At 40.6% G+C, this 13,198-nt stretch overlaps 1 protein-coding gene across 2 annotated transcripts; it reads right to left on the bottom strand.

The window, feature by feature from the left end:
* Nucleotides 1-599: 599 nt before the first annotated feature.
* On the bottom strand, nt 600-12,812 carry MAT2B (methionine adenosyltransferase 2 non-catalytic beta subunit). 2 transcript variants are annotated; one of them, XM_030283745.4, is made up of 7 exons: nt 10,775-10,948; nt 8,193-8,387; nt 7,239-7,353; nt 6,803-6,955; nt 4,197-4,390; nt 3,186-3,299; nt 600-2,179 (listed from the first exon to the last, which is right to left on the bottom strand). In XM_030283745.4, exons 1-7 carry the CDS (start codon nt 10,835-10,837, stop codon nt 2,009-2,011), a joined length of 1,005 nt encoding a protein of 334 aa, XP_030139605.1. In that variant the 5' UTR covers nt 10,838-10,948; the 3' UTR covers nt 600-2,008. The 2 variants fall into 2 exon arrangements, with proteins under 2 accessions (XP_030139605.1, XP_072791534.1); XM_072935433.1 differs by lacking the exon at nt 10,775-10,948 and adding an exon at nt 12,706-12,812 and having other exon boundaries at nt 1,603-2,179.
* Between the last annotated feature and the right edge of the window lie 386 nt (nt 12,813-13,198).

Here is a 13,198-nt window from a genome sequence, read left to right as displayed (position 1 = left end):
ACACAGTGTTAGTTCCCTGCCTCCTGCAATATTTATAGGTGCTGTCTTACATTTCTATAACCAAAGAAGGGAAATGTCATCCAAAGTGTCTGTCCAGTAGCAAAATGCCTCAAGACTGCAGTCTCCAAGGGGGATACTGAGGACATGGATTCCCTCTGACAAGCTGTAACTGGACAGTGGGACTTATTTGCTCAATGTGGAAAAAAAGTTCAAATATTTCAATTTTGTCCTGCCCAACTCATCTCACTTAGGTCTTTTATCTTTGGCAGAGAAGTCATTCTTTTTATCTTCCTAGTCAAACTTCTCTCTGCAAGGGGAAGGGACATAGAATCTTGCTGATCCAGCTCTGAGGCCCAAGATGTTTCAGGGCTCATATTTTCAACACATTCTCTATCTTTTGTGTGTACATTTATCACATCTCCAAGGCAGTGACACTGACAGAGAAACTGATCCAATCTAATCCGAGTCTGGAAATAATTATTGAATTAAAAAGGGAAAAAAACCCCAACGCTGAAAGGGCACACAGATTTTAAAAAGAATTGCAAACATTTCTGATTCAGACAAACAAATCCTGATGGTAAAGAAAGAATCAACGACTGTTTCTCATGCTGGCAATATATATTTATTGTAATTTTGGAGACAGGTTACCATGTGTGTATCAGGACTTCAGATTAAAACAAACTGGGATTATGAATGCTTAGCATATGCCAGTTGAAATGAAATGACTGATGTGAAGCTGACCCTTACAAGACCTTTGATGGTCTATTTTTGCATGTCTCCCCCACACACTTAAAAAAAATAAATCTGAACATCTTTCCCTTCCCTTTCATTTCAGCCTCAGAAAAATAATGAATCATCCAACTGGACTTTTTACTAGCTTTACTAATAATCTGCTAGCAATATCAAAACATTCATATTGTTGATTCTACAACTTCAAAAGGAAGTGAAGTTTTACAGTGTTCTTCCTCTACATTACCTGGTTATTGAGTCCAGCTTTAAAGACTGTCTTATATTAGTTTTATTATGCTGCAAACCTTCAGCACACACATTTTGCTGTTCCACAACAAGCTGCAACAGTGCCAAGTCTGACAGACTGTGCAAAGGCTGCTGCAGTGCCACCAATTATTGAACACCCTGCCTCTCCATCTCCCATGTACTAACAAACATCTTCCACTAATAACAAGTTGCAAATGCTGTCCCCAAAAAGGGAAGAGAAGGATGAAGATATTTTGTGCTTTCATACAAAAAACAACCAACTACCCAGGAAAAAAAAAAATCCTTCAACTCCAATCCCTCACCCAAAAAAACCCAGGTCAAAATTACTGGTTGCCCGTTGTCCCCATCCTCCCCCTAGCTTTTATAAGTCACCATTAAACAAATGCATACAACTTACTGTACAAATACAAAGCTGCAGGCATTCAATTTACAGAACATTCTGAAAATATTTCAAGCATAAAAAGTACACTTGATAATTGCAAAAATAAAGTTTCACTTTTTAAAAAAACATTTTGATCAGAGCTCAAGCAAAACATTTAAGGATTCCTAATTCAGCTTACCTCCCTAAGAACACCATCTTCAGAAATTAAAAACAAGAACCTCAGATTTTTGGTGATAAAGTAACTGACCATGTCTTTTAATGACGAGAAATGGTATATACAACAATGGCACAGACCTTAAGCATCAACAACATATTTCAGCCAAAAGTAAGTCAGCAAGTGATCTGAGTCATTCTTAGCATCTCACAGTACTCATTACTAAGAACCTCAATGCACCAAGAAGAGATATCAAGATAGACTGGTAGAAATGGAAGGAAAAAATCCATGACATCAAATAGGCTCAGTTTTTGTCACTGAACTTTTTTTAGGCTAAGTTTCACTAGTGCAAGACCATTTGTTTACCCAATTAAATGAAAGCTCATAAATGTCACAATTTAAGAACACTCATACAAAACTATTTTTTTCTTTTAAAAAAGTGCCACATACCATACTTTTACTAAAAAAGTTACAAACTAATGGAAGACTGTCTGTCTCCATCTCTTGTCAACAAGGAAAGGCCAAAGTGACTCTCTGATCCCAGCTCGAAATGGTGTTCTCTGACCTATCCCCAGCATCTCCAACTTGGAGCAGTCCAGCTGAGCATTCTTTGGACGAAGAGCACCCACAACTGGACTATCAGTAATCTAAAAACAAACAGGAGACAAAAAAAACCACCCACACCAATAAGTAAACAGAAGTGACAGAAAAATTCTTGTACATGTACATTAGAACTTTTTCTTCACAGCTTTCTATACAGGTATGGTTGCCTCCTCTCTTCTATTTTTTGGGTTTTTTTTTGGTTTGGATTTTTTTTGCTATTTGCTTTTTTTATAGTTAACTTTATTTCAACTCATTATGCCATGTGAACTGTCTTAAGGCAAATTTTTCTCACTCTCTTTACTGCTACTATTTGTGTTTTTCAACATTTTTTTCATATTTTCACTCTGTGATTATCATCACAAGGTAACGAATGCTCCAGAATGTAAACAGAACTATGTTTTGATCAATATGAAGACAACCATGTCTTGAAGAGAAATAGAGTTGGGCAGAAAAAATTAAGACTACGTGTTCTCCAGTGTTTTTCTTCCAAGTCACGTTTCAGTTCCAGTGTTGACCAATTCTGAATCCTCAGAATTTATTTTGTACATAGGTAAAATCTTCTTGACACGTTATATGCCCATCACATTACCAGTATGCCTTTAAGAGTAGTCTCAAGTATCAATAAAACTGCAGGACAGGTGTTTTAAGCAAAGCAAAAATAATTTGCAGATCTTAAGTGCATGTACTCAGAAATAAATCTGGACATTGCATTACAAAGCCCTATCTTCAAGTTTATGTTCTATCAATCTAACGTGAAAGTACAGATTTGCTTGTGACTAAGGGGAACCGTTCTGCAGAAATACCATTACACTACAGACTGGGAAACTGGTGTCTGACTGACTGTGTAATTTTCCTAATTCAGCAGGTCAAAGCAGCTGGTTTTTTCCTGAGCTTGATATCAGCCAGCCCCACTCAGCAACAGAGCTACTATGCTGGACATGCAGAGCCTGTCCTGAAGAGGAAGCTCACTTGTACAGCCACTGGGAAACCTGCTACTTGCAATGATCAGGCACATCTGTCTGCCTACAGGTCCAACAACACATCACTTACTGGTCTCAAGTGGCTGCTGGGAAGGTTGAAAGCATCTGCAATTGCACAGGCCATCTCATATTTAGTCATCTGCTCATTGCCAGACCAGTGAAAGGTTCCTTTTATTGATGGGTCCTAGAGAAGAAAGAGGAAACACAGATTAAAGGAAGCATTCAGCTGGCCCTCAGGCTAATTCCTGTGCAAGAACTGGGCAGAATCAGCATCCAGCAAGACCCTATCTCAAAAGGCATCTTCCAGCACCTCAGTGATGTTCTAGAAAAATCTGTACCCTTTCAGAGAACACCTGATCAGGAACTGAGACTGGAAACTGGTGTTACTTCCATCTGATCTGACCTCACAGGCAGTTTGTGGAGAAGGAAAAGGAGCTGCCCACCAACCAAGCAAATTCAAAGAGCTGGGGAGGAGGAACTCAGCTGTTCTGCGATGTTCACTTACTCAAAAACAAAGTCAAAAGGCATCACACACATTCTGCATGTTAAACTGCAAACCCTGTACTAGTCCAGTCCGTGTTTTCAAAGCTACCATGTGAAAACCATGGCTGTTTGTTGTTTGGTTCTGTTACCTTGCAAAGATGGTAATCGAAGGTGCTGTGGTGAACAAACACAAGGAAGTACTTCAGCCCAGACACATTGTTTGGCCACTTCAGTGTTGTTAATACAATGAACAGTGGCAGCTTTGAGAACTACATTCAACCACTAGGATTTTTTACTTCAAACCAGCAATATGTAAAAGGCATACCAGAGTAAGTTCAGCATTTCTAATTCTCTATACCAGGAGACACGAGAACTTCCAGAAGGTTGTCTGATCCCTTCAACCATTTTTGTTTCAAAGACCACAATACCCTCACAGTCATGCACAGATCCTGTAGTATTACAGCCAGTTCTTTCCTCCTTCCCAGCATTCCAAAAACGCAAATAACCCAGAGGTTGTGCAGTTCTCAGTTGCTCAGAAGCAAAGCTGAGAACTCCAACTATTTTCCCTTTGCAGAGGCTCACTTCTTGCCATTCTTACCAGCATTCTCTTCTCTGCTAGTTGTCTGCAAACAGCTGCTACATCCTTGACATTGGTAGGAAATCTCTGCTGCCAGTGGTCCATGTTGGCAGATTTATTACTGAACTGCACTTTATCAAACATAACTGTCACAGCACTTTCCTCCAGTCTTTCCACCTCTCCATACAAGACAGGAATCCTAAGCACTGCAGTTTCTAAAAGAGATAATATATTAGGTCATGGGTGAGTACTAATGTTACAGCACAATCTGAAAAGTGGAAGTGGTATGAAATATGCTGATCATATTAAGCATCTACAAATCACAAATAAAATGCAAGCAGTATGTTAGCTTATGGAATATAATTTTAATTTATATCAAAACCAGTTTATAAACACTAAGGTTATAGACATTATTGTATTATTATTCTTTTTTTTCATTTATGCCATTGATTTCCAGAAAGTTAACAAGCTTTCATTAATTGCATAAAGATGCTTGTTTGTGTTAGAACAAAAATTAAAAAATTAAAACCCCCGACTACTCTGTGCAGTTACTCTAGCCCTCCCCATCCTCATTGGATAAGAGCAAGGAGAAAAATTCCCACCAATTACAGGTCATCATATTCAGACATAAACTGCACCCATCATGCAGAAGCCTCCTGTAAAAAGGAGTATATTATTTTCCAGAAAAAAAAAAAAAAAGACATGAACCTTGAAATAAATTAAACTTGACAAATAAGGAATAGGTTCACAGAACACAATAGTAAACAATGTTAGATTCCAGGACAGTGATTTGAGAAATTAACAAAATGCAAAGAGAAGCATATTTTATGATGGAATACATCATACTAGTCTATCTCTCTCATGAAGACTCAAAAAGCCACTGAGGAGAAATCCAAGGCTATGACAAATTACTTAAAAGTAACAGTTTTGCTGAAAGAGAAAACAAAAAAATTGGACCTGAAATTAGAAGCTGAAGTCATCAAAAAATTGCCATTCTTAATATACTTGGAAGAAAATGCTATAGCTACTAGAGAGACAAACAGAAAAAGCTAACACAAATAATTCTCACAGAAAAGCAAACTAGAATAAGTACTTAGTCAAGAAAAACAAATAGGTACCGAACATGACACCGATTTCCTGCTGATCTAGATGCAATTATTTGGTCACTCAGCAGACATGCTTTTCCTCTCTTTAAATACTAGTTGAAACATCCATGTTTAAACTGCTTTAAAAATGTTAATTCTTTGAGAAGACAGTTGCCTTCCTTTCATTCTCAGCTCTCTGAAACGTGGAGAGGATCAGCCTCATGACTAACAGCTCTGAGGACCTCCTGACACTTTGTAGTTCTGTAAGCATGACTTAATACATCATATATAAGCATGTATTCCCTTCTAAGCAAAGTAAAATATCTTTTTAAAAAAATGTTAAAACCACTTACTGGAGATTTTTGCATTTTACAGCAGAAATGGACAGGGCAGTTCTTCACACAGCTATAGATTTGACCAGTGGAAGTCTATCTACACCATATCAGCAAATCAGAGGTTGGAACACCAGTACATGGAAAACACTTGTATTTGTATGAATCAAGAGAACTCATATTTTCAAATTCTTCACTCGGCACCACCTCAACAATCCTCCTGTTAATAATACCACTGCTACAACCCACTGCTGCCTGACAGATCCTGCTCCAAAAGGTTACAAAACCAAACTGCAGTGCTGAGCTGGGGGAAGGGTCTAGCAAGATACCCACATGTCCATGGATTTGGTAAAGTCTTATCTTCATTGCCAGTCTAGAATAGGGAGCAAACAGCATCACAGTCAAATCTGGAGATGGTATTTAATCTAGAGGTGGAGTGAAAAACTTCTCATTTAAATTTATTTTTACTTAAATGAGATTTTTTTTTTTACAAGAAATAAAGCTTCAATTAAAGATAACATGCTCTTTTCCCTGAAGTATAATTTTAGAAATTATGTTTGTATATTTTGTGTGCCAAATTTTCATTAAGATGTAAGCAAATTTTTAAAAAATCTCATTGTTTAAAACCATAAGTATGTTATTAACCTGTTAGAAAGTGTTACAAGCAGGAATCTGATGTGTGCAGGTGAGTAAAACCAAAATGGGTGGCCTGTTGGTATACATAATACAGCAAAACCCAAAGAGTAACAAGACTCCAGGTTGATTTGAGCTGTATTATTACTGAATCACAGGTCTGGTTTTCCTTTTAAGTAAACATACATTGACAACACTTGCAATGCATCCCCATAAATTACTGCAGCTATATATTGAATGAAGTATATTGTTTTTCCTTAGGAACAGCAGATTCACAATAGACAAAGGCTTATGAATGTCCATCAGGGAGAGACAAATAACATGAATGAAGACTGGAACAGGTGAGAAATAAAAGCTTTAGTCAAGATATAAGCAAGAGGAATTGCTCATGAGGAAGGAGACCACTCCTAATCACATTCTTCTCTGAAACTTGCTTCCGTGGTTTTGCAACTTCATTGTTGACTTAGGAGTCTACTAAGCTAACATATAACTAAGTAAAAATCGAAAAAAATAGAAAGTCTGTATTAAAAATACAGTTTTTTTGATTGAGTGTCTTTACCTTCATTGAGTGTCTTACCTTCATTGTTTTCCAGAACTGCCTTTTCACCCTCCAGTTTGGTTTTACCATATAAATTCAGGGGATTTGGTACATCAGTCTCTTTATATGGAGGGCTTGTTCCATCAAATACATAGTCTGTACTAATGTAGATCAGAAATGCTCCAACTCCAGCTAGGAAGAAAATGTTTATAGGTAATTTATATTAATTCATGCCTTCTTTGAAATCCCAATAGACCCTTAAATCTCCCAAGGATTCATCTTCCATGCACATTCATTCCTTCTGCTTTGTCTGTTCCCTCATCCTACACAGAGTGAAGTACTCTTATGGAAAACAGATCAGCAGCACACTGATGCAGAAGTGATATTAACACTTGCACTATGTGTACTGATGTCCCTGTACAAATAGATGCAGGATTTTGACCAGACACAAATCCATGAGATGAGGTCTCCTTACCTGCCTCCTTTGCTAAGTTTGCTGAAGCAGCCACATTGAGCTGAGAAGCAGCATCTGGTTGACCTTCTACAACATCTGGCCTTCTCTCAGCAGCACAGTGCACTATAACATGAGGCTGGAAATTAAAGACTAATTTTAAACAACCAACATGTCAAGAGACGGCAGTTGCACCCTAACTCTAGCGATGAGACCCCTCAAGCAAAACTAAGTAATAAAAACACCATTGTTATTTTTAATTCTGTCATTCTGAGGAACACCTTTTCCTTACTAACATTTTATAATAAAATCATGCTGTTTACAGATAGGAAAAACATTTATCATTAATTGTGTAATTATGGTCTTCAGTAACTTCATTCTTACAGCAACTTCGAAGTTGTGGGGATTTTTTTCTTTTTAACTCTGTACAGTAAAATATATATTAATATAAGATAGACCTCTCACACACACAAGGGTACTGAAAATTTTTACTAAGCTATTTACGCATGGCTTACTTTACATTTGCAGATTACTAAGATGATATTTACTATTCTGTAGAATGGCACTCTGGATAGTGTATTTCAGGTTTTATATATTCCTCTTGGCACTCAGACTGAAAAAACAGTGAACACTGCACACTACACAGAGTCACTGCTGTTGTGTTTAAATATTCCTCCACTTCCCCAGAAGTGCCTATTGACACCTTACTGAGTGAATAACTCAGAAGTATCCTTTCCTTTGCAGCGTTCTGGCATGCACAGCTGTGCCTGCAGCCTGCCTGTGGCCAGCACAGCAAAGCCCAGAGCTGTGTGTACCTACAGAGCAAAGCTCTGCTCTGGGTGGGGCAGAACACACACCTGTGTCAGAGCTCTGCCAAAGCACCAGCCCCGCTCCTGCCCCAGAACTCAGCGGCACCAACAGCTGACTACAGCACTCATAATGTACCCCTCCCATCCTCTTTATACTCCAGAAACATACCTGAAAATCATGGATAATGTCATGAACTGCAATGCAGTCCAGAAGATTAACATGTTCAAATCTGGGCTGAGCTCTCCTGTATCCACAACCAACTGTGTTCCAGTTATTTTCATTGAATTCTTTAAACACAGCTCTGCCAAGAAGTCCCGTAGCACCAGTGATCAAAACTCTCCTACTGGGAATATCAACATCTTCCTAGGGAAATGACAACAGGAAGAGTTTTGTTTCTACTGGAATTTTTTATTGTTTTTTTTTCTTGAAAAGTATGCAAAATTACAGTCAGAGGCTACTGTATTAAAAAAGGCTTCTCCTGAGTCTTTTGGAGCTCCTCATTCAACACCAACACCTGTGAGGACAGCACTGCAGCCAGCCAACTATTTACCCGTATATTCAAAGGTAATGAAAACAAAACTTTAGTGAGAAACTCATTTACTTCTACAACAATCCAAACCACTAGTGGAGATAGAATTTTAAATTCATTCAAAAGCTGGTAACTTTGTGCAATCTGAAAGGAGGGAACTAACTTCTTTAGGAAATGGACCCAAAAGATGTAACATATAGGGCCCAAATCCTACAGCAAATAATTCTGGATAGACTGTGCCTGTTAGAAGCTGCAGCGATACAATTTAACTTACCGTAGTAATTATTATCTTGAATTTTATTATTAAATAGAAGGGTAATTCATTGTTATTCAACACAATAGTCTAATAATAAGCAAAACTGAAATACAGATCTCTTGTCAATTTTACAAAATGCATCTAGAAGCAATTTGACAATTCAGCTCTCAATCTATACAACAGACTAAAGCTGTACTTCAGCTCCTGCACATTTTGGTACTTGGGACAGCTGTGAACATCAGCACACATGAACTTCATTTTCTAGCAAGGGATGGGATGAAGTTTTCAAGACAGCAAACACAAGATCTGTGTCTGTCTCTGCAATCTTTACTTTCCTTTAATGCCTTCCTTCTGTTTCCACCATGACTAAACCCAAAAACTGCCTGCTAAAAACAAAAATGAAAGCATATCTTTACCATGCCTGTGCAGAAAAAACTTTGGGTGTGTAGAACCCACAAATCTTTGATTTCCTGACCACTTTACACACAAGGACAATCTGTGACAAATTACTATAATTCTGTACATCACAGAATGCTTTCTGCTATGCAATCTCAATACCCCAGTAATTTCTAAGCATTGTACTAGACTGCTGTTTTTTGATTGCAGCACAGGAAGCCACAGCAATCACTCCCAAATTACTGTCTTTCACCCTTGCAGTTACAAAGCTTTCGTTCCATATGGGTAATGATGGAAACAGCCTACCCAAAACAATTTTTCCAAGTCCCCAGCACAGTGCATGAATTTTTCTCAACTCTCAATCACCATATGAAGGCAGATTTATTCCCATTAATACTAGATGAAAATTAATAATTTACATCTGGACAGTTGCCTGAAAATGACAGACTACAACAAGTGACATTTCAAAAAGCAACTTTTATTCTTAAATTTTACCTGACAAGACAAGCTGGTTTACTATTTTTAAGGCAACCCAGGCTTCTCAGAACAGCATGAGCAAGAACATGCAACTACGATTTTCTTCTGTACTACTGCAGCAGCATTTCTATGGTCCTCTAACACTACTGAAACATGCAATTTTGAGCCATCTCATTTAATGTTATATGGTGTCCACATTAACCACGATCAACAAAAAACTATTGTGTTTAGAAGTCTCAATTCACGTAAACAAGTCACAACATTACTAGATTTAAAAATAGCATTTATGAGACGCCAGATCACTTTGCAGACACTATCAAAATATAAAATAACAGCATAATTTATAACAAGAACAAAACATGATGCATTTCAAGTTGAAAACCAAAGCCGGGCACTTTTAAAGTTTTTCATAAAGTTTTTTAAGCTTTATATTTTTTTTTTAGAAAATCATAATGAACTGAAAACGCCAATTTTAAGGAATAGCTACCAAAACCCGGAAGCAAATCTTTTACTAGTGTAAAAAGATTGTAAAAGATCCGATGAGATACGAGTCACTACAGGGAAGGGAAGGCGAGACTGAGCTCTCTCAGCTCCGACATGCCCTGCAGCCACAGAAAGCAAAAGGCAAAGCCTGGAGCTCTCCGAAGGCTCGGAATGACAGGTGAACCTACATTCGTGTTGCCAGAAGTTGTTCTGCCCTGCCCTACACGCCCAGTCCTCCTCGCTGCGGCAGCTCCCGTACACCTGTGGGTCAGCACGGACCCGCCCGGGACAGCGGAGGGGTCGGTCCGCGGAGCCGCCGCACACGGCCTCTAACACCGAGCCCTGCCTGAGCCTCGGCCCGCCCCGAGCGGCGCCGCGACCCCCGAGCGCGGCGGGCTGCCCGCACAGTCCCGGGGCCGTTCCGTGCGGATACAACACGCCCCGGCTCCCGGAGACCCCAGGCACCCGCGGCCCCTCCGGGCGCTCTCCCGGCGGCCGCGGCCCCCCGCGCCCGGCCCCGCCGCCAACGCGTCAGCGCTCCGGGCCTGCCCGCCCGGCCCCGCGCCGCACAGCGGCCCCGCGGCGGGCTGCCGGCCCCTCCGCCCTCACCTCCACGAGCTCGCAGCGTCCCGGCACGAAGCGGATCCTGAGCTCCTTCTCCCGGCCCACCATGGCGGGGCCGGGCCGGGCCTGGCGCGCTGCGCGCCCGCGGCTCCCGGCGCTGCGCGAGGGAAGCGCCGCGCCCTGCCCAGCGCCGCGCCACAGGGGGCGCCCGCGCCCCACGCACGCGCCTCCGCCGCCGCGCGCTCATTGGCGGGGCGCGCCGGAGGGGGCGGGGCCAGGACGGGCATTTAAAGGGGCAGGAGCGCCCCCGCGGGACAGGCAGGGTGGGGGGACCCGGCGGGCCGTGAGGGGGCATGAGGGACCGGCAGGGCCCGGGGTGCCGTGAGGGACCGTGGCCAGCCCCTCCCCGGGGTACAGAGCCACAGCCACCCCAACACTCCTGGCCTCGGGGGAGAAGGGGAGCAGAGGGGCCCGGTGCTCCCGGCACACCGCCTTACCTGCAGGACCAGCTCCTCTTCTCGCCTTCATGGTGCTTTAAACAGTAACAAAAGTCACTGCGGTGCGCTTTAACATCTGACCACGCTTCCCCTATTGAAACTGTCAACTTTCTATTGTGAGTCCTCATTTGTAAACAAATAAAGTGGAACTTCAGAATTACACCAAAATATCTTCTGATCCTGCATATAGTTCTGTCACATATTCACTAAAAATTACTTAATACCGCGTTTTAGAGTGGAGAAAAAGAAGCATTTCCAAATTGCTTTTATCCAGAGTTTGATGTAAAAGCAACTGGTAAATCCCAGAGAAGGAGAGGTCGTTTTTGAGAGCAATCACTGCTTACAGTACTGCTCCTGTATGTATCATTACATGCTTACAAGGTGACAGATTTGATTTCTTTTTCAACTCAAAGTTTTGAAGGTAACAGGATACTGTATACAAAGTGCTACTGTACCATTTCTGACCCACAAAGGCAGAGACTGTGCCTAGCAAGAGAAGTCAAGTAGATGCATAAAAACAACTCGCTAAAACTCACTGTAGCTACTTCACACTTGTATCTATGCCAATGAATTTATTCCAACTTAACTTCATTAAAATAGTTTTAATTGGAAATACTCAAGGAAGAAGACCAGAAAAGTCTACCAAAGTTTAATAATATTAAAACTTTATAGAATATTGTAAATTACCTTTATGACAAACAGCTAGCATTTACATATATACACCTTCTTGTCCTTTAAAAAACCACTTCAGCCAGTTTCGGCCTTCATGAAATACAGATGCTCCTTTTTTCCCCCTGTAACAAACTATCCACATTTAATTGCCTTCCATTAACCTTAGAATTCTATTTCAAAATATCAGTAATTGAGAACTTGAAATAAAAATAAGAATCTTCAAAGAAATACCAAACTGTTTAGCAGCATGGAGATAAGAACTCCTAGTACACCTGATGTCCCACCATCTCCTCCCAACACTGCTTGGAAGAGCTCCCTGTGCATTTTAACAAAAAGCATGATGGAGAAATTAAAACTTGGTCTTCCAGGCTCAGAACAAGAGAAAAAGAGCAAAAGCATGAACACTAAAATCTCAAGCTATCATCATAAATCAGTCTGTAAAATAACTTACTATCTTTGTCACCAGAATAAGTTAACTTATATGTAGTTTTTGTATTTTCATTATATATTTTTCCCTCAAATATTTACCTCAAGTTCTGTAGTGTTCTACCTATACTTTCAATTTTTTTATTATTGTTACATCCACTTTGTGAAACACTATGATTAACAATAAGAATTGCACTGTTGTCTAGATCAGAGTCACTTAAGCATTATGCATCCCTGGGCAATTAAATGGACCACTCATTAAATTAACCTTTCAGGCTGTAATTCACAGAGACTAACACATAATTAAGTCTCCCTCTCTCCTCCTTGTTTGCTTTTCTCTTGATTTTGTAACCAAAGTGTGGCAAATATGCAGAGCCTTACCTGCTCCATTTCCAGCAGCATTTTGGGCACTGCCAAACCACAGAGGGAATTAGCAGCCCAGGAAATCACTGCAGTTCAACTGTGCACTTGTCCCTTTGTCTGCTGTGCCTGCAGAGAGCACATGGACTGAGAGCAGCACTGGCTCTGCTGACCTTTGAAACCAAAACACAAATCCCAGCCATGCATCACGTGTGGCTCCAATTCCTGTTAAGCTTTTGGTCTGGTCCCAGTGGTACCATTTAAGCAGCTCAGTACAAGCTTACATTTTTACCTCGTAACAGCCAGCATGAGGCAAGCACGGCCATTGTGTGCATGAGATCATTCAAAGCACTGGCACCGAGTCTTATACAGTTCGTCCTTTATAGCAAACAGGAGGAGGGCTCTAATTGGGTCAGGCAGGTTGAGAATTCTAAGAGCTCTTCACGTTACATTTCAACTAAGCACAGCCCAGCTCTTGCTACAATACAGCGAGATGAATCACTAGAGAAATAAC

This window comes from Taeniopygia guttata, chromosome 13, assembly GCF_048771995.1.
Source record: "Taeniopygia guttata chromosome 13, bTaeGut7.mat, whole genome shotgun sequence".
Classification (NCBI taxonomy): domain Eukaryota; kingdom Metazoa; phylum Chordata; class Aves; order Passeriformes; family Estrildidae; genus Taeniopygia; species Taeniopygia guttata.
The sequence above is the reverse complement of the archived record's forward strand: the minus strand, read 5'-3'. Positions and strand labels throughout refer to the sequence as shown.